Genomic DNA, 22,238 nt, shown 5'->3' with positions numbered 1-22,238 from the left:
TATTTCTTTAAATGTTTGCCATTGCTTATGTACCGTCATACCCTTTAATCTAATTTCCCAGTCTACCTTTGCCAACTCGCCCCTCATACCTATGTAATTGGCTTTATTTACGTTTAAGACTCTAGTTTCTGACTTAAGTACGTCACTCTCAAACTCAATGTGAAATTCTATCACATTATGATCACTCATCCCCAGGGCATCCTTTACTATGAGATTACTAATTATCCCTTCCTCGTTACACAATGCAAGATCTAAAATAGCCTGTTCCCTGGTTGGTTCCATGACTTATTGTTCTAGGATGTGCCACTGTGTCCTGGCTAGTGGACGTAGGCCTACAGCAGAAAACTGTACCAATTTTTCATTTCAGTTGGTGTGGGAAATGGAAGAATGTCTCACTACTACAGGAGGAGGTGTTCTCCTGTGCTTGGGACAGAAACACGTTATTGAGGCAGAGTAGCAGGCAGGATTACTCTGCCGTGAAGCATTCTTTAATGACCTGGGAGAATTTGATGTTGTCAATGGGTCTCTGAAATGGAAAGTGTTTTCAACAATAACATCTTCACCCTAGATGAAAGAAAAAAATATTAAGACAGTGCAGCCGAAGTAGATATTTAATTGTTCTCCAACCATTACTAATCGACATTCTCTCATCATAGGTTTTACGATTTAAAGCAACCACAGACTCCAGTGAAGGTGTTCTGCCTTACTCAGAGTGAGGAGGGAAATATTGTACCAGCAACACGGTAAAAATATTCACCCCTTTGATAGTTACACCGAAATTATTTTTCCTGTGTGTCTTTTTTTTCTTAAATATAGGAATTGTATACCGTAAAATGAGAAATAATTACTGTCTGGTCAATTTGTAGTCTCCACCTGTTCCTCCTCACCCGCCACGACCCAAACTACTAACTTATCATTGGCCTATTTAACCTTGTGATCCCCTAAAGGTGCCTCTCAACTGTCTCTACTGAAAATACCAAGTAACAGATGGTGTAAGCTATCTATTTTTATAATGGAAGAAAGAACTTGTTATATATAGCCCCTTTCCCGTCCTCAGGACATCCCAAAGCACTTTACAGCCAGTGAAGTACTTTTGAAGTGCAGTCACTTGTAATGTGGGCAAACGCGGCAGCCAATTTGAGCGCAGCAAGGTCCCACAAACAGCAATGAGCCGAATTACTAGTTAATTTATTTTGATGATGTTGGTTGAGGGATAAATTTTGGCCAGGACACTTGGAGTACTCCCTGCTCGTCTAATAACGCCACTGGATCTTCTACATCCATCAGAGAGGGCAGATGGCCTCAGTTTAACGTCACATACGAACGATAGCACCGCTGACAATGCAGCAGGCCTTCAGCACTGCAAGTGTCAGTCTAGATTATGCGCTTAAGTCCTGCAGCATGTTTGGAACCCATGACCTCCGACTCAAAGGCAAAAGTGCTGCCAAAAGTGCTAGTTCCCTTTTTATTTTTAAATTGGCTGTTTTAACAGTCAAGTTCCTTTAACTCTGACTGTTTCTTCTTTTCAACTCTTATATTGAACCTAATTATGTTATGGTTCACTGTTTCTTAGATATTCCCCTGCCCTTGGATCATCTACTTGCCCCACTTCATTTTCTAGACTAGAACTGCGTCCTTCTTTGGACTAAAACATGATAAAGTCCTTTTATAAATGCAAGTTCTTCCAGTCCTTTTCTGTTAAATTATTGTGTTATTTAGAAAAGAAGTAGTGTTTTTTTTGCACACTAAGTTTGCTAACTGTTCCACTGTAGATCATATTCAGCATCACTGGGTGAAATCGCAGTTGCCTTTGATTTTGGTCCTTTGATATCTGCTCCTGGGCATCGTTCCAAAGGAGAGGTTCGAGTCCATCCACTGTACATCCTGTATGAAAATGGCGAGACCTTCTTAATATACTTCAATCTTACCCACAAAAGGTAATCAATCTGTAAAAGGTGTGCTACAGAGCATGGCACTGGTCTGGATATAAATGGGGAAGAAGGGATAGCGCTGTAGAGAAAAAATAGGCATCAGAAATAAGATGATGTTTAATGGCCCCAGTATTGGATTGGAGTTATTTGCCTGATTCCTATTGCTAGCTATTTTTATTAATCATATTTAATTACAATGTTCAGGGACTATTGACCATTCAGACTAGGAGATATTTTTGGTTTACGTTAAAATATGTTTCTGATATGTACTGAGGCTCAGGATTTCTGAGGGCTTGTTCTCAAAGGTCCTCCATCTTTTCTGGCACAGACAGAACTGTAGCTGCTGGGACAAAGTGGGGGGGATTGGTATGTTAATGAGACCTCCTGGAAGTTAATGAGCCAGCAATTTATCCTTGACGATCTACCTATCTACCCAGATTGTTACCACTTTTCAGACTGTCCTGATGGCGACTCAGATACGTGATATTGGGAGGGAACATACTTGATGCGTACAAAGCATGTCTCCTGGGTCTGGCCAACTCTGACAGTGAAGGGGTCAGAGGTCAAGCCCTTAACTTTCTGTCCAGAGGGGAAACCAAAGAACAGTAGAATATGTTCTGGGTCAGTTGGTAAGGCCTGTTCAGAGAGACGGGTAAAGACTTATGCCAGTCAGGCTCAGGGCAAGCCTTAGTCTGATTCAGTGATAGGACTTCAATTAAATGTTATTTGGTCCACTACCCAGGACAGTGTGGTATGGTTTATTATTTTCTTGATTACAAGGGAGAACTGACATTAAGTTAAAGTGAGATTTTAGATAACGGTACCATCCCTTATTGACTGTAAAATAAAGTGACTTGACTCGTATCCAACCTAGTCTCACTAATGTATAAATCTGCCCACCTTTCAAAAGATTGGAGGACGTGTGCGGAGGATTACATGTTTCCCATCCATACAGCAAGGGGGTTTTATTGTTACACCCTCTGGATCTCATTAACATATGCCTAGATATTAATGAAAGTAAACTCTGGATCGTAAGGGCCGTGGGTCCTTGTGAAAGTAACCGAGAGAACGTCTGGAGGAGACCCAAAATTTGTGACAATGTTAAAATTAGTCGTTTTTTTTAATGCATTGGAGGGGATGAAGTTCATAAAGTGCTCATACTTGTGACCCTCGCGACTTGTGTGTCTTTTACACTTGTAATAGAGCTGCTCTGACTCTCCAGTGTCTCAGGTGAAAATAAAGGTATCCTTGTTAGTGCAACATAACCGTGACATTAAGCTTTATTCCAATCTTTTCTCCTAGCACTGGACTTATTGGGAGATTACTGGGTCCTCTGCCGATGCACCCGGCTGCTGAGGATAATTATGGCTATGACGCTTGTGCAATAATATGCCTCCCCTGTGCCCCCAACATTCTGGTTATTGCGACACAATCCGGCATGCTATACCACTGTGTGGTTCTTGAGGGGGAAGAAGAGGAGGATCAGACGGTAAGATGGAATATGGACATTGAGAATTTGGGGGAGAAAAGTTGGGATTTATGATTAATCTAGATCTTGGTAGTCTGCCAGTATATTCGACTAGTATTTTCTTCTTCCTCTTCCCCACCCCGCCCACAAAAATGGCTTCACCATTCAACCGTCTGCTGCCTATCGTATAGTGAAATGATTGAGATGGTAATGCTGTCATGTCCCCAGTCCATCGTAATCAATGCGAAATGCCGCAGTAGTCACACCTGTTATTCTTATGGCAGAAGAGTCATTCTGATGAGGGTAACGCAGTGGATGTGGTATACATGGATTTCAGTAAGGCCTTCGATAAAGTCCCGCACAGGAGACTGGGCAAGAAGGTACGAGCCCATGGAGTCCAGGGTGCCTTGGCACTTTGGATACAAAACTGGCTTAGTGGCAGAAGGCAGAGGGTGATGGTCGAAGGTTGTTTTTGTGACTGGAAGCCTGTGGCCAGTGGGGTACCACAGGGATCTGTGCTGGGGCCCTTGCTGTTTGTGGTCTACATTAATGACTTGGATATGAATGTAAAAGGTATGATCAGTAAGTTCGCTGATACAAAAATTGGTAGGGTGGTAAATAGCGAGGAGGATAGCCTCAGTCTGCAGGACGATATAGATGGGTTGGTCAGATGGGCGGAACAGTGGCAAATGGAATTTAACCCGGAAAAGTGCGAGGTGATGCACTTTGGAGGGACTAACAAGGCAAGGGAATACACAATGAATGGGAAGACCCTAGGCAAGACAGAGGGTCAGAGGGATCTTGGTGTGCAAGTTCACAGATCCCTGAAGGCGGCGGAACAGGTAGATAAGGTGGTAAAGAAGGCATATGGGATACTTGCCTTTATTAGCCGAGGCATAGAATATAAGAGCAAGGAGGTTATGATGGAGCTGTATAGAACACTGGTTAGGCCACAGCTGGAGTACTGTGTGCAGTTCTGGTCGCCACACTACAGGAAGGATGTGATCGCTTTGGAGAGGGTGCAGAGGAGATTCACCAGGATGTTACCAGGGCTGGAGCGCTTCAGCTATGAAGAGAGACTGGGAAGATTGGGTTTGTTTTCCTTGGAGCAGAGGAGGCTGAGGGGGGACATGATTGAGGTGTACAAAATTATGAGGGGCATAGATAGGATGGATACTAAGGAGCTTTTTCCCTTCGTTGAGGGTTCTATAACAAGGGGGCATAGATTCAAGGTAAAAGGCGGGAGGTTTAGAGGGGATTTGAGAAAGAACTTTTTCACCCAGAGGGTGGTTGGAGTCTGGAACTCACTGCCTGAGAGGGTTGTGGAGGCAGGAACCCTCACAACATTCAAGAAGCATTTGGATGAGCACTTGAAATGCCATAGCATACAAGGCTACGGACCAAATGCTGGAATATGGGATTAGATTAGACTGGGCTTGATGGCCGGCGCGGACACGATGGGCCGAAGGGCCTCTATCCGTGCTGTATAACTCTATGACTCTATGACTGTATGATCTCTTTTCAAAAACAAAATTATAAAAATAAAGACACAGATAAAACAACAAGAGCAAACTACAGCATAATGTGGTAAGATAACCAGTGCAAACAGTAATTGTGTTGCTAAGGAGTCACGGTATCTGAAGTATCTTCAGACTAATAAGGTTTATATGGCCACCCATGAAATACATTGAAAGGCTGCCACAATTCAGTTGTGGCTTACAGTTGTGAAGATATTTTTCATGTACCCCATCTGATCTTGTACAGAAAGTATACTTTCATTATAAAGGACTAATTGCAAAGTTTCTATCTGTGTATGTAGTTAACGTTCTAACAATTTAGCCAGTTGAAGGTTTATTATCTTCATGTTAACTCTAGGCTAGTGGATCTTGGGACCTGAGGTGTGAGCCTATTCCTTCTCTGTATGTGTTTGAATGTGTGGAACTGGAATTAACCCTGAAGCTGGCAACAGGTGATGATGATGAACAGTTGCAATCAGATTTTTCCTGCCCAATCACATTGCACAAAGGTATGGTCTAGTCTTCTTTTGTAATCCTACATCTCTAGTTATATAGATGATAAACTGGATACCAGACAGTAAATGTAACTGCATTGAAGTCAATGGGAATCAGGGGGAAAACTCTCCAGTGGCTGGAGTCATACCTAGCACAAAGGAAGATGGTAGTGGTTGTTGGAGGCCAATCATCTCAGCCCCAGGACATTGCTGCAGGAGTTCCTCAGGGCAGTGTCCTAGGCCCAACCATCTTCAGCTGCTTCATCAATGACCTTCCCTCCATCATAAGGTCAGAAATGGGGATGTTCGCTGATGATTGCACAGTGTTCAGTTCCGTTCGCAACCCCTCAAATAATGAAGCAGTCCAAGCCCACGTGCAGCAAGACCTGGACAACATCCAGGCTTGGGCTGATAAGTGGCAAGTAACATTCGTGCCAGATAAGTGGCAGGCAATGACCATCTCCAACAAGAGAGAGTCTAACCACCTCCCCTTGACATTCAACGGCGAACCCCCACCATCAACATCCTGGGGGTCACCATTGACCAGAAACTTAACTGGACCAGCCATATAAATACTGTGGCGACAAGAGCAGGTCAGAGGCTGGGTATTCGGCAGCAAGTGACTCACCTCCTGACTCCCCAAAGCCTTTCCACCATCTACAAGGCAAAAGTCAGGAGTGTGATGGAATACTCTCCACTTGCCTGGATGAGTGCAGCTCCAACAACACTCAAGAAGCTCGACACCATCCAAGATAAAGCAGCCCGCTCGATTGGCACGCCATCCACCACCCTAAACATTCACTCCCTTCACCACCGGCGCACAGTGGCTGCAGTGTGTACCATCCACAGGATGCACTGCAGCAACTCGCCAAGGCTTCTTCGACAACACCTCCCAAACCCACGACCTCTACCACCTAGAAGGACAAGAGCAGCAGGCACATGGGAACAACACCACCTGCACGTTCCCCTCCAAGTCACACACCATCCCGACTTGGAAATATATCGCCGTTCCTTCATCGTCGCTGGGTCAAAATCCTGGAACTCCCTTCCTAACAGCACTGTGGGAGAACCGTCACCACACGGACTGCAGCAGTTCAAGAAGGCGGCTCACCACCACTTTCTCGATGGCAATTAGGGATGGGCAGTAAATGCCGGCCTCGCCAGTGACGCCCACATCCCATGAATGAATTTTTAAAAAATTGATGATGTATAGAATTAAGCTTCCAATCCTGTTCCGTTATATTTAAATAAATGTGCATTTGCATGAGAGGCTGATATTGCTTAGCCTTTTTTTGCCAGATGTTTCACCATCTGTATATGATTTAGATCTGTGCCAAGGTTGTTTCACTGTACCCACAGTGAAGAGTAGTGGCTGCCATTCATTTAAATAATGTTCTCATTTTAGATCCGTTATGTCCAACACGATATCATTGCACACACATAGCTGGTGTACACAGCATTGGGCTGACTTGGGTCAACAAACTGGAACAATTCCTCAGCTCAGGTAGGTCTATAATCTCGGGTTCCTTCCTATTAAAAAAGAAGTCTTGCCATCAGTACTGCTTTTAAAAATGAAATGGTGTGGATCGATTTTGTGATCTATGTTAATTTTTTTTTAAAAAGTACGATCTTCCATAGTATTGTGGAAGCTGGACTGCATTTCTGTTAGGTTCACTGCTCTCCCGCTGAAGGCTGTAAAACAGCAAATTTACAGAAGCTGTGTTTTACTCGGCACCTTGATTGCTGCTCACTCACTTTACTTTGCAATACATTCTCCCCTGCTGCGAGAGAGAAAATGCTCAACAAGAAAGCTAAGGAAGAGAGCAAGCTTTCAAATCAAGGATAAAGAAGGCACACAGGATTAGGACGACTGAGGATAAACACTGACACAGACTGGTTGGGCCGAACGGCCTTTTCCCTGGTGTAGTTGCCATTTCTTGCCACCAGAGGCTGATTGCAGGCGTGCACAATATCATAGAGTTATACAGCACGGATAGAGGCCCTTCGGCCCATCGTGTCCGCGCCGGCCATCAGCCCTGTCTACTCTAATCCCATATTCCAGCATTTGGTCCATAGCCTTGTATGCTATGGCATTTCAAGTGCTCATCCAAATGCTTCTTGAATGTTGAGGGTTCCTGCCTCCACAACCCTTTCAGGCAGTGAGTTCCAGACTCCAACCACCCTCTGGGTGAAAAAGTTCTTTCTCAAATCCCCTCTAAACCTCCCGCCTTTTACCTTGAATCTATGTCCCCTTGTTATAGAACCCTCAACGAAGGGAAAAAGCTCCTTAGTATCCATCCTATCTATGCCCCTCATAATTTTGTACACCTCAATCATGTCCCCCCTCAGCCTCCTCTGCTCCAAGGAAAACAAACCCAATCTTCCCAGTCTCTCTTCATAGCTGAAGCGCTCCAGCCCTGGTAACATCCTGGTGAATCTCCTCTGCACCCTCTCCAAAGCGATCACATCCTTCCTGTAGTGTGGCGACCAGAACTGCACACAGTACTCCAGCTGTGGCCTAACCAGTGTTTTATACAGCTCCATCATAACCTCCTTGCTCTTATATTCTATGCCTCGGCTAATAAAGGCAAGTATCCCATATGCCTTCTTTACCACCTTATCTACCTGTTCCGCCGCCTTCAGGGATCTGTGAACTTGCACACCAAGATCCCTCTGACCCTCTGTCTTGCCTAGGGTCTTCCCATTCATTGTGTATTCCCTTGCCTTGTTAGTCCCTCCAAAGTGCATCACCTCGCATTTTTCCGGGTTAAATTCCATTTGCCACTGTTCCGCCCATCTGACCAACCCATCTATATCGTCCTGCAGACTGAGGCTATCCTCCTCGCTATTTACCACCCTACCAATTTTTGTATCATCAGCGAACTTACTGATCATACCTTTTACATTCATATCCAAGTCATTAATGTAGACCACAAACAGCAAGGGACCCAGCACCGATCCCTGTGGTACCCCACTGGCCACAGGCTTCCAGTCACAAAAACAACCTTCGACCATCACCTTCTGCCTTCTGCCACTAAGCCAGTTTTGTATCCAAAGTGCCAAGGCACCCTGGATTCCATGGGCTCGTACCTTCTTGACCAGTCTCCTGTGGGGGACTTTATCGAAGGCCTTACTGAAATCCATGTATACCACATCCACTGCGTTACCCTCATCCACACGCCTAGTCACCCCCTCAAAAAAATTCAATCAAATTAGTCAGACATGATCTTCCCTTGACAAAGCCATGTTGACTATCCCTGATTAATCCTTGCTTCTCCAAGTGGAGACTAATTTTGTCCTTCAGAATTTTTTCCAATAATTTTCCTACCACTGATGTTAGGCTCACTGGCCTGTAGTTCCCCGGTTTTTCCCTACTCCCCTTCTTGAATAATGGTATTACATTAGCGGTTCTCCAGTCCTCTGGCACATCCCCTGTGGCCAGAGAGGTTCTGAATATATGTGACAGAGCCCCCGCAATCTCCCTCCTTTGCCTCACACAGTAGCCTGGGATACATTTCGTCCGGGCCTGGGGATTTATCCATTTTTAGGCCTGCTAAAACCGCCAATACCTCCTCCCGCTTGATGTTAATATGTTCGAGTATATCACAGTCCCCCAGCCGTATTTCTATGTCTACATCGTCCTTCTCCATAGTGAAAACAGATGAAGATAGACCGTTTGACCCATGTAGCTCATCTTAACTTGGAAACCTACAAATTTCCCCACACCTCCATCTCATCATCTTACTTCCTCGTGAATGATTTCAGAGTTTGGGAGTCATTATCCTGCCCATTCCAGGAGTTGATCACACTGTATGAAGAAGTGCTTCCTGACATTAGTCTTGAATTTGCCTTTTGCTGGTTTATACATGTATCCCATTGTCATGGTTCAACTTGAATAGGATTTTAATTAACCTTTTTCTATCCTACTTAGTATCTTTCTACCTCAATAATGTCCTCTCTCATTCACATCCTTTCAAGGATGAAGACTTCAAATTTTTCTAACTTTTCCTCATTAGTCAGCCCTCTAATAAGAACATAAGAAACAGGAGTAGGCCATACGGCTCCTCGAGCCTGCTTCGCCATTAAATCAAATCATGGCTGATCTTCTACCTCAGCTCCACTTTCTCACCCGATCTCCATATTCCTTGATTTCCCCTAGTGTTCAAAAATCTATCGATCTTAGCCTTGAACATACTCAACGACTGAGTATCCACAGCCCTCTGGGGTAGAGAATTCCAAAGATTGGCACCCCTCTGAGTGAAGAAATTCCTCCTCATCTCAGTCCTAAATGGCTGATCCCTTATCCTGAGACCATGTCCCCTAATTCTAGACTCTCCAGCCAGTGGAAACAGCCTCTCAGCATCTACCCTGTCAAGCCCTCTCAGATCTTTTATGTTTCGATGAGATCATCTCTCGTTCTTCTAAACTCCAGGGAGTATAGGCCCATTCTACTCAACCTCTCCTCATAGGACAACCCTCTCATCCCAGGAATCCATCGAGTGAACCTTTGTTGCACTGCCTCTAAGGCAAGTATATCCTTCCTTAGGTAAGGAGACCAAAACTGTACACAGTACTCCTGGTGTCCTCTCACCAAAGCCCTGTTCAATTGCAGCAAGACTTCCTTACTAATGTACTCCAACCCCCTTGCAATAAAGGCCAACATACCATTTTGCCTTTCTAATTGCTTGCTGTACCTGCATGTTAACTTTCTGTGTTTCGTGTACAAGGACATCCAAATCTCATTGAACACCAACATTTAATAGTTCCTCACCATTTAAAAAAAAAAAAATCTGTTTTTCTATTCTTCCTATCAAAGTGCATAACCTCATATTTCCCCACATTATACTCCATTTGCCACCTTCTTGTCCAATCACTTAACCTCTCTCTATCCCTTTGCAGACTCTGTCCTCCTCACAGCTTACTTTCCCACCTAGCTTTGTATCATCAACAAACTTGGATACATTACACTCAGTCCCTTCATCTAAGTCATTAATATAGATTGTAAATAGCTGAGGCACAAGCACTGATCTTTGCAGCACCACTAGTTACAGCCTACCAACCTGAAAATAGCCCGTTTATTCCTACTCTCTGTTTTCTGTCCGTTAACCAATCTGACACTAAGGATCAGCCTGCTGGCCCTTCAGTACATTGCTTCTAGGACTTTTATGTTTCCGTTGTGTTTTGGTGACCAGAACGGAACACAGTACTCAAGGTGCAGCCTCAAGAGTACAACCTACCTTCAACATGATTCCCTCAGACTTGTACTCAACTTTATTTGGCAAGATAATCAGCATTCTCTTCGCTTTATAGATTGCGGCTCTGCAATGACTGGACGTAGTAACCTAGATTTTCTAACCAGGAATGTCTGTTAGGAACATAAACTGTTTTACCAACATAAAATGGGCAGCTCTGATCGGAAGGATGGCAGGAGTTCCATTCTGCTAGAATTTTCCACCACGATCACAAATAAGGGGACAATACAGCAGTGATATCATTTGTCATATTTTTCCATTTCACCTGATTTGCACTGGTTTGCGTATAACACTTGTGTCCAGGATTGCTAGGTGCTCTAGGAATGGTGGAAACACATTCAAGAGCCCAGCAACTATATTTTTAGTGTTTCCATGAACCTTATTTCTGCCTTGATTTTGGATATATTTTGCTGTTGTCACCCTCTTTCACATCTGCCTTTGTGCCGTTTATTGTCTGGCTATCATTTGCCCCACTTATTAAGACGGGACACGATGGATTTCCCATTGGGAATTCTCCTCCATCTTTGTTTTTTGGAGAAGCAACAGAGGGATGTCAGACTGGTCTAACCGCCCTTCCATTGCCCCCACACCAGAATACTGAGGCAAAAGTGCTCTTGTCTCCAGTTGTCCCAGGAGCAGTGCTTGTAAGGGCTTTGCTTTAGAAAGTAAACAGTCACTCAGTTATTCCACATTCTGCAATCTGACCTAAGCCTGTCTCCAACACAGACACTGCACTGCCGGAGGCTGCAAAAGTCACAACAGTTCTCAACTTTAATGTTCCTCAGATAAGTTCATCTACTTCCCCATGGTCAATCAGCAGCATGACAGAGCACTGCAATTTTACAGTGGCACGATTCCTGTAGGTTCAATGAGATTGCACCCAAGTGCCCTATGGGCAAGGGACTGTTCAGGACACCACCAATATCAACACGAAGAATTCCACTCATTGCGTAACTTATTTGAAGCCAACAGCGCATTATAGTGCAAGTGAGTGTTTGCTGTCCTGGGAGCTGCTATGATGCCATCATTTTAAGGCTGTTCACCATTGACTATTTGAACTGGAATTTTTGGATTAAGCTATATGTTCCTGATATGAACTTGGGTTCAGGATTTTTACGGGTTAATTCTCAAAGATCTAGCATCCTTTCTATCACCAAAGATAGAGAGGATTGGTATGTTAATCTCATTTGCGAGTTAATGAACCAGTAACTGAAAGTTATCAGTAGCAATCTGAGACAAAAGTTAATTTATCTCCTTTCAGAAGCACTATTAAGTATTCATTCACAAAATGGTGGGAGAAACTGTTCCTGTGTTCTCAGGATGGGATTGTCTGGTAAAAATCCACTTTTGACAGGGCAATGGCTGGTTTCTCAGCTCCACTGGCCAACCCATGGACAGGGAAGGAGTGATGGGTAAAACTGCCAAAATACCGGTCTAGACAGGCCAGAAAAGGAAGAAAGACCCACATGTTCAAGGTCAGTTGATAAGGTCTGCTGGGGGTGGCAGCTTTAGTCTAGGTAGTCTCCTTAAGAAGGGAACTTCCTCCAGGGAAGCTCCTGGCTTCTGCTAGTCTTTCACCTTGTGGCACGATCAAGATTAGGAGTTACCCTTAATACTGATGTCAGTATAACCGCAGAGACCACGAAAAGCAGATTGAATGACCTGCAGTATTTGTTCAGATCTCAAACACTTAATGTACCAAAACATGTTGTGGCTGATTAGTCGGTCATCTGTTCCTGGAACTCATTTTTAGACACTGATTGTATGTAGATGCTGAGTACCAGAATCTATTACAGACTGTAATTGTTCAAAATGGTAGTTACTGTCTGAAAAACAAAGCTCTGATTAGCAGAGAATTGCAGAGTTGGAACAACTGTGGTAGTCAAGTAATCAGTATTGCCGTTCCACATTTATGCCACAATTTGGCTCAAGTTAGATGTACTTTTCTACTCCAGAAGAAGCATTAAAGAGACATGGTTTTATACAGATCAGGTAGCTACATACTCTTGCATCAAAGTGAGATTTTGATTTGGATGGGGGTGATTCTTTCCAGAGGTGACTATTTGGCAGCAGTTTCATTTTAAGAAGAGTACTGCACAATTTATATAGCCTCTTTCCTGAGGAAAGTGGTTTACCTTTTGCTTTTTTTTATGCCTATAGATGAAGAAGATAAAAATGGGCTTCAGGAGTTGGCAGCGGAGCAGAAATGCATAGTGGAACACATCCTGTGCACTAAACCACTGCCGTGCAGGTACCATCACCTTCTGTTCCTCATTACTGAACAATTGGAAAACGCACTACTGGTTTTATGTTACTGTTTTAAGGTTGTAAGCTGTTTATTTGTTTTACCTACTACAAACATTTTTCTATGGTTTTGGTTTTCCCTGGATTTTGTGCCATACTTTTTGGCCAAGACGGAGGAGGGCCAGGAAATTTCTGTCTTGATAACTGGTTCCTAGGAGCTGTGTGCCTTGGGCTGACTCACCTTTCATGAAATTATTTATAGGATTTTGACATCAGCCTGCACTCGAGCACTGCTAGGCTTTTTATCCCACATATTTTTATTTTGTAGTTTTTATCATTTCCCATTTCTCTCTGTCGCTTATTTTTCTTTGTTCTGTTTACAGTTGTTTGGGTTTCCAGTTGGTTGTGAAAAATTGAGGGGGTCTTACTGAAGTTACTCTAGATTATACCTTTCCTAGTGTAACCAAAGCCATTCCAGAAGCAGAGGTGTCTGGCCTTATCAACATTTTGGAAATTGAAGCTATAGTATACAAAACTTTGCACAGATAACCTTTTTGACCATAGTAGCTATAGCACAAGAGGAGTCCATTTGGCCCACCATGCCTGTGCCGGCTGTTTGAAAGAGTTATCCAATTAGTCCCATTCCCCTGCTCTTTCCCCATAGCTCTAATTTTTTTCCCTTCAAGTATTTATCCAAATTCCCCTTTGAAAGTTGTTATTGAATCTGCTTCCACCACCCTTTCAGGCTGTGCATTCCAGATCATAACAACTCGCTGCGTTAAAAAAAAAAATGTTTTCTCATGGCGCCTCTGGCTCTTTTGCTGATCACCTTAAATCTGTGTTCTCTGGTTACCGCTCCTTCTGCTGCTGGAAACAGTTTCTCCTTATTTACTCTATCAAAACCGTTCATGATTTTGAACACCTCTATCAAATTTCCCCTTAACCTTCTCTGTTCTAAGGCGAATAACCCCAGCTTCTCCAATCTCCAGATAACTGGTCCCTCATCCCTGGTAGCATTCTAGTAAATCTCTTCTGCGCCCTCTCTAAGGCCTTGACATCCTTCCTAAAGTGCGGTGCCCAGAATTGAACACACTATTCTAGCTGAGGCCTAACCAGTGTTTTATAAAGGTTTACCATAACCTCCTTGCTTTTGTACTCTGTGCCTCTATTAATAAAGCCCAGGATCCCATATGCTTTTTTAACAGCCTTCTCAACGCCGTCAAAGATTTGTGTATGTGCACTCTATTCCTGCACCCACTTTAAAATTGTACCATTTAGTTTATAATGCCTCTCCTCAGTCTTCCTACCAAAATGTATCACTTCTCTGTATTAAATTTCACCTGCTATGTGTCTGCCCATTTCACCAGTCTGTTTGTCCTCCTGAAGTCTGTTACCATCCTCCACATTGTTTACTATATTTCTGGGTTTCGTGTCACATCGAGTTACATTGAAACTACTGCACAGAAATAAGCCATTCGGCCCAGCAGGTCCATGTCGTTTTTTATGCTTCACACGAGCCTCTTCCGTCCCTACTTATCTAACTCTATCAGCATAACCTTCTATTCCTTTCTCCCTCCTGTGTTTATCTAGCTTCCCCTTATCTATGCTATTTGCTTCAACTACTCCTTGTGGTAACAAGTTCCACATTCTAACCATTCTTTGGGTAAAGGAATTTCTCCTGAATTCCCTATTTTATTAACAACGACTATTTTATATTTATGACCATCTGCAAACTTTGCAGTTGTATACCTTCTATACCCAAGTCCAGGTTATTAATATATATCAATTAAATTTAATTTAATCTTTTTACATTGCACCTACAGTTCAGTAACCTGCCAGTCAAAAAGGCTGTTGCATAAATGCATCATTACCATCTTTCCCTGTGAACCCTTTACTAGTATTCATTATAAGTTTCAACTATCTGAATTCAGTTCCTAGTGTGTGTGGACTCAGAGCAAAACTGCCTCCGCTCAGCAAGTCAGGCAGCATCTGTGGAGAAAGTAACAGAGTTAACGTTTCAGGTTGATGACTTATCGTCAGAATGTTAACTCTGTTTCTTTCTCCACAGATGCTACTTGACTTGCTGAGCTTTTCCAGTATTTTCTGTTTTTAGTTCAGATTTCCAGCATCTGCAGTATTTTGCTTTTGAAAACTGCCTCTGCAATGGGGAGTGCTCTTGTAAGGTTGGGACAGGGTAGATTGATCTATACTCTGCATCAAACAATATCATATGTGACTTGGAAGTACTTGATGTTGATACTAGGTATGGAAGGTGTTCCATTTTCCAGCGCTAAATTTGCTAATCCTGAAGAGTGCAAAATTCACAAAGTTTAAAAACTTACTTGGTTCTATTCCTGCTGAGATTTGTCTTCTTTAACTTTTAGCCAAGCAGGCACTGCATAGCCAATTTAAATTCAAAGGTGAGAACTTCTCAACAGGAATACAATACTGCCAACCTGTGGAATCTCTAGCATGTGTGGATTTCATACTGACTGTGAGAAGCCTGATGATACTGTCAGTAAAGCAGTGAGTGAGAATAAAAGCATTAATAGTCCTTAGGGTAGCAGCCTGCATCACCTTATTTAATAGTTGGACCGAAGTTAACCTCTCAAAGTTAACATGGGCGACTATTAGGGAGATTAAAGGGTTTAGAATTAGGGGCAGGATAACAAACTGGATTAAAAATTGGTTAGGAGGGAGAAAACTGAGAGTAGGAGTTAATGGCAGTTTTACAGAGTAGTCGGCAGTGGTTCCCACAGGGTTCAGTTCTGGGGCCACTTCTGGTCATTGTGTGTTAATGATTTGGATATAGGCCTAGAAGGAATGGTATTGAAATTTGCAGAAGATACCAAAATAGGAGGTATAGTTATTTCTTTGGAAGATGAAAGGAAACTGAAAAGGGTTATTAAGATTGGAGAAAAGTAGGAATGGAAGTAGGCTCGGTGCTGTGGAAGAGCAGAGGGATTTGGGGGCGCAGGTTCACAGGACATTAAAGGCAGAAGCTCAAGTTGATAAGGCCATAAAAATGGAATTTTAGGTTTATCTCAAGAGGTATAGAATATAAAAGCCAGAGGTGGTAATAAAGAACTATAGACCAGTTAGTTTAACGTGAGTGGTAGGAAAGATAATGGAATCTTTACTCAAAGTTGTAATAGAAAAACATCCAGAAACTAAAAATATAATAAAGAATAGTCAGCACGGATCAAAAGAGAAGGTCATGCCTGACCAGCCTTATTGAATTCTTTGAAGAAATAACGGAACGAGTAGACAAGGGTAATGGAGTAGATGTAATATACTTGGATTTTCAAAAGGCCTTCAATAAAGTACTGCATAGTAGACTCACGACTAAGGTCAGAACATATGGAGTCAGGGACAAGCAGTAGAATGGATAGCAAGCTGGTTACAAAACAGAATAGGGATTAAAGGTAGTTACTCAGACTGATGGAAGGTGGAAAGTGGCGTTCCACAGGGATCAGTGCTGGGACCACTGTTGTTCACCATTTATATAAGTTATTTGGACGCGGGAATCGAAAGTACAATATCACAATTTGCTGATGACGCCAAATTGTGGGGTATAGTTATAGTGAGGAGGACTGTGAATATAATACAGTAAAATACATAAAGTTGTTAACAAACCTGCAGAATGGGTGTGTAAATGGCAAATGAATTTCAATATAGATAAGTGTGAGGTGTTGTATTTTGGTGGAAGGAATAAGGAGGCCACCTACTCCTTGGAAAATAAGAGTCTAAATGGGATAGACAAGCAAAACGATCTAGGGGTACAGATTCACAAATCATTAGAAGTAGCATCGCAGGTTTTCAAAGCCATAAAAAAAAAAGAAAACCAAGCACTGGGGTTCATCTCTACAGGAAAGAATTGAAAAGTAAAGAAGTTATCTTAAACTTTTACAGAACCTTGGTTAGACCACACTTAAGAGCACTGTGCACAATTCTGGTCTCCATATACAAAAAGGATATAGAGGCAACGGAGATAGTAGAAAAAAGATTTACGAGGATGGCACCAGAGCTGAGAGGTTATAATTATCAGGAAAGACCGAACAGGCTAAGGCTCTTCTCTAGAAAAGAGAAGGCTGAGGGATGACCTGATGGAGGCCTTTAAAATTATGAAGGGATTTGCTAGGGTAGACGTAGAGAAGATGTTTTCACTTGTGGGGGAGTCAAAAACTTGGGGCCATAAATATAAGATAGTCACTAAGAAATCCAATAAGGAATTCAGGAGAATCTTCTTTACTCAGAGTGGTTCGAATGTGGAACTCCCTACCTGGTGGAGTAGTTGAGGCGAATAGCGTAGATGTATTTAAGGGGAAGCTCGATGAGTACATGAGGGAGAAAGGAATAGAAGGATATGCTGATGGGGTGAAATGAAGTAAGGTGGGAGGAGGCTCCATTGGAGTATAAATACTGGCACAGACCTGTTGGGCCAAATGACCTGTTTCTGTGCTGTAAATTCTTTGTAATGTGCCTATTTAAAACCTAAGACCTTAATTAGAGTACTGTGTGCAATATTGGGCTCCTCACTATAGGGAGGGGGCAATATGATAGAAATGTTTAAAATTATAAAAGGATGTGATAGGGTAGATAGAAGCAAACTGTTTCCAGTATTCGAGGGGTCCAGAACCAGGGGCCGTGGATAAAAGATTAAATGTAATAGATTTAGAGCAGAAGGCAGGAGAAACAACTTCTCTCAGAGAGCTGAGAGTAAGTGGAATTCACTTCCAGGGTTAGTGGTTGAGGCAGAATCTTTGCCTCTGAAATAACCTTGTAACGTAACATTGACTTTTTAAAATTTGTTCATGGGATGTGGGCGTCGCTGGCGAGGCCGGCATTTATTGCCCATCCCTAATTGCCATTGAGAAGGTGGTGGTGAGCTGCCGCCTTGAACCGCTGCAGTCCGTATGGTGAAGGTTCTCACACAGTGCTGTTAGGTAGGGAGTTCCAGGATTTTGACCCAGCGCCGATAAAGGAATGGCGATATATTTCCAAGTCGGGATGGTGTGTGACTTGAAGGGGAACGTGCAGGTGGTGTTATTCCCATGTACCTGCTGCTCTTGTCCTTCTAGGTGGTAGAGGTCGCGGGTTTGGGAGGTGCTGTCGAAGAAGCCTTGGCGGGTTGCTGCAGTGCATCCTGTGGATGGTACACACTGCAGCCACGGTGCGCCAGTGGTGAAGGGAGTGAATGTTTAGGGTGGTGGATGGGGTGCCAATCAAGCAGGCTGCTTTGTCCTGGATGGCGTTGAGCTTCTTGAGTGTTGTTGGAGCTGCACTCATCCAGGCAAGTGGAGAGTATTCCATCACACTCCTGACTTGTGCCTTGTAGATGGTGGAAAGGCTTTGGGGAATCAGGAGGTGAGTCACTCTCCGCAGAATACCCAGCCTCTAACCTGCTCTTGTCGCCACAGTATTTATATGGCTGGTCCAGTTAAGTTTCTGGTCACTGGTAACCCCCAAGATGTTGATGGTGGGGGATTCGGCGATGGTAATGTTGTTGAATGTCATGGGGAGGTGGTTAGACTCTCTCTTGTTGGAGATGGTCATTGTCTGGCGCGAATGTTACTTGCCACTTATGAGCCCAAGCCTGGATGTTGTCCAGATCTTGCTGCACGTGGGCTTGGACTGCTTCATTATTTGATGGGTTGCAAATGGAACTGAACACTATGCAATCATCAGCGAACATCCCCATTTCTGACCTTATGATGGAGGGAAGGTCATTGATGAAGCAGCTGAAGATGGTTGGGCCTCAGACACTGCCCTGAGGAACTCCTGCAGCAATGCCCTGGGGCTGAGATGATTGGCCTCCAACAACCACTACCACCTTCCTTTGTGCTAGGTATGACTCCAGCCACTGGAGAGTTTTCCCCCTGATTCCCATTGACTTCAATTTTACTGAAGCTCCGTGGTGCCACACTCGGTCAAATGCTGCCTTGATGTCAAGGGCAGTCACTCTCACCTCACCTCTAGAATTCAGCTCTTTTGTCCATGTTTGGACCAAAGCTATAATGAGGTCTGGAGCCGTGTGGTCCTGGCGGAACCCAAACTGAGCAGGTTATTGGTGAGTAAGTGCCGCTTGATAGCACTGTCAACGACACCTTCCATCACTTTGCTGATGACTGAGAGTAGACTGATGGGGTGGTAATTGTCCGGATTGGATTTGTCCTGCTTTTTGTGGACAGGACATACCTGGGCAATTTTCCACATTGTCGGGTAGATGCCAGTGTTGTCGCTGTACTGGAACAGCTTGGCTGGAGGTGCAGCTAGTTCTGGAGCACAAGTCTTCAGCAGTACAGCTGGGATGTTGTCGGGGCCCATAGCCTTTGCTGTGTCCAGTGCACTCAGCCGTTTCTTGATATCAGGTGGAGTGAATCGAATTGGCTGAAGACTGGCTTCTGTGATGGTGGGGATATCGGGAGGAGGCCGAGATGGATCATCCACTCGGCACTTCTGGCTGAAGATGGTTGCAAACGCTTCAGCCTTGTTGTTTGCACTCATGCTGGACTCCGCCATTATTGAGGACGGGGATGTGATTGTTAATTATTGTGTGTTTGAAGTTACAATTTTAGCAAAAACAAATGGGCCTGGTCATTTTACAAACTAATTTATAAGCTAGCAAGCTGAACACAATCTGTCACAAATCATCTTCTGGAATTTATTTGAAAGTAATCTATGATGACAAGATACCCTGAAATTCTAGTTTCCTTTAAAGCCAATCATGAATTTTTTAATATTTGTTTGTTGCGTTCCATTGGTAAGAAATATGGCAACGACATTGTTTTCACCATCTTTGCATGTGTTTTTACAAATCCTTACAGCTGGCCTGCACCAATCAAAGGATTCTGGATAATTTCTGACCTGTCCCTCGGAGCCACGATGATCTGTATTACAGATTTATACGAATGTATCATAAGACAATTGCTGTAAGTATTTTCTTGTATTAATAGTTTAATGTGGAAAGCTCTCATTTAACAGCATTAGTAAGGTGTAGTGCTTCGGAAAGTGATTTGTTACAAATTCTACTGTCAGTCAAAATCTTATTGACCGATAGCATTCTAGATCAGGGAGGTCCCAGGTTTGATCTCAACCCTCTGCTAAGTTGCTGATCCAAGTGGGAGTACTTCATATCACTGGACAGGATTCCTACTCCTAATTGCTATCCAGTTCTCCAACTAGAAAGTTGTGTGTGCATGAAATTTTGGACGAAAGCAGATCAGGCTCTTCTGAAACAGCTTGCTGTCTGGCTCTCACTGAAAGACTGGTTCCTTGGACAGAAGAGATGGCAGAGGCTAGCTGGTGCCTGCAGAAGCGTACCCCAGCGTGATTACCAACTTCTAGGGAGAGAGGCGAAAAGTTAAGGTGGAAGTAGTAATGCTGTTGAATCATGAATGCATGAAAAGTGTCTGAATATTTGCAGCTGCAAGTTTTGTTCACTTAAAACATCTTGAATACTGCACGACTTGAATCGCTGTGTAACACATTTTCTAACTGTATGTATGCAGGACCACTACACGGCCAGTGTCGCCACCACTGCTGTGTTCCAACCCAGACACCGGTTGTATGGCATCTCCACTGCGGAACTTTGCAAGTAATTCCTTTGAACAACACATTAGGAATATTTTACATCGCACCACAACCAATCCACTACTTCTGAGGTATTGTTTTAATCCATAACCATGTGGAATGCTTCTATTCAAATGATTTAATTGTGTGCAACCGGGTCCCCATGATCTGAAATAATGAAATGGAGTTAAAATGGTGTAAATCCGTATTGTGCTTGTTTTTCCGCTCCCGATAGGTTAGTGGGCACAATGTGCGACTATAGCCATCCAGAATAAAACGATTGCAAGCTCAGTTGCTGGTCTGCGCTGAATTAGCTGATCTAAGTTGCGGCACTGCAGTCGCCTTCCGACGCTCTATCCAGTAACCCGAGGTGTGTGGATGTCGATTAGGGCAGGCTTGGGTCGGGATGTGGTGCCGCTGGTGGTCAATCAGCCTGTTGCCGTGCATTGCCTGGGCTCTCAATGGCCACTTCGGTGAATTACTCGTGGGCTCCTGGGGTGCATGGAACTGCTGCTGCTTTGGGAGTCGGCACTGGCAGAAGAAGGTGTTTTCAACCTGGAGAACCTGAAACTACAATGTTAACGCACTCGGGTCTCACCTTGCAAATCCAAGTTTGAATAGTGGTCTTGATTGAGATTTGGACTGTGTGTTTGGGTACACAGGGTTTTTAAAATTCATTCTTGGGATGTGGGCATCGCTGGCAAGGCCACCATTTATTGCCCATCCCTAGTTGCCCTGAGAAGGTGGTGGTGCAGCTGAGTGTCTTGCTGCCATTTCAGAGGGCAGATAAGAGTCAACCACGTTGGTGTGGGACTGGAGTCACATAAGGACGGCAACGGTTTCCTTTCCTAAAGGACATTGATGAACCACGACAATTTTACGACAATCTGACAGCTTCGTGGTCACTTTAACTGAGACCAGCTTTTTATTTCCAGATCTTTTTTTAAACTGAATTCAAATTCTCAAATTGCTATGTCGGTATTTGAACTTGTGTTTTCTGGATTATTAGTCCGGGCCTCTGCATTGCAAGTCCAGTAACATAACTACTACACTACCGTACCCGTAGGGTGAGATGGCACTCCTTCACATTGGAGTGTCCTCTCCCGCTTCCTGGTAGATTCGTCAAGGAGAAGCTTTGGTCAGTAATGGAGAACGCAGCTCTCCATTCAGCCAGTTGACTGGTGTGAGAGGCACCTAACGTGTGATGTGCTGATGGTGTGTATCATGTTAATCCATGTCGGCTTTGGTCAGTAATCCTATTGACATAGTAAGTCTAAGAAGCCCTTTTGCCTGATTCTTTGCTTGGTTTCTCTATTGAATTGCCTCCTGCTTGTAATGCAACTGAATTTGCCCAAAGTTACAAGGTTAAGGAGTGTCTAATTGCTGTAAGTCTGCAGAATACACAATGATGCAACCTCATTCATCAATTCAGGGCCTCCGATACAGACGGAGCTCCGCCTCCTCAGGAATGTCTGCAGCTCCTAAGTCGAGCCACCCAGGTCTTCAGAGAAGAGTACATCCTCAAGCAGGCTCTCGCAAGAGAAGAGATCACACGCAGGTAATGGTGCCACCTTCTGGTTCGTTTAAAAACATCTGCCAGATTCATAAGATAAAAAGTGAGAACAAGAGAGGGGCAACGAACTCTGTCTCCTTTCAGTAATGGGCCTTTAAAGGATGGGCATTCCTTAATCACATTTTCAAACAAAGTTACAAGCAGTTCTTTTTAAATGAAAACACACACTAAAATGTTTCTTCCCTCT

At 43.6% G+C, this 22,238-nt stretch overlaps 1 protein-coding gene across 1 annotated transcript in view; it reads left to right on the top strand.

Annotated features, from left to right (window-relative positions):
* nup88 (nucleoporin 88) overlaps positions 1 to 22,238 on the top strand; it is a 46,491-nt gene that overhangs the window by 13,155 nt on the left and 11,098 nt on the right. The window contains exons 4-12 of the mRNA XM_068007919.1: positions 657 to 743; positions 1,773 to 1,937; positions 3,234 to 3,420; positions 5,275 to 5,425; positions 6,816 to 6,914; positions 12,823 to 12,913; positions 19,734 to 19,838; positions 20,418 to 20,570; positions 21,911 to 22,036. Of these exons, the coding sequence (XP_067864020.1) occupies positions 657 to 743; positions 1,773 to 1,937; positions 3,234 to 3,420; positions 5,275 to 5,425; positions 6,816 to 6,914; positions 12,823 to 12,913; positions 19,734 to 19,838; positions 20,418 to 20,570; positions 21,911 to 22,036 (1,164 nt within the window). The remainder of the gene's footprint in view (positions 1 to 656; positions 744 to 1,772; positions 1,938 to 3,233; positions 3,421 to 5,274; positions 5,426 to 6,815; positions 6,915 to 12,822; positions 12,914 to 19,733; positions 19,839 to 20,417; positions 20,571 to 21,910; positions 22,037 to 22,238) is intronic.

Source organism: Heptranchias perlo, chromosome 28 (genome assembly GCF_035084215.1).
Source record: "Heptranchias perlo isolate sHepPer1 chromosome 28, sHepPer1.hap1, whole genome shotgun sequence".
Lineage (NCBI taxonomy): Eukaryota > Metazoa > Chordata > Chondrichthyes > Hexanchiformes > Hexanchidae > Heptranchias > Heptranchias perlo.
This window is presented reverse-complemented; position numbering and strand designations above follow the sequence as displayed.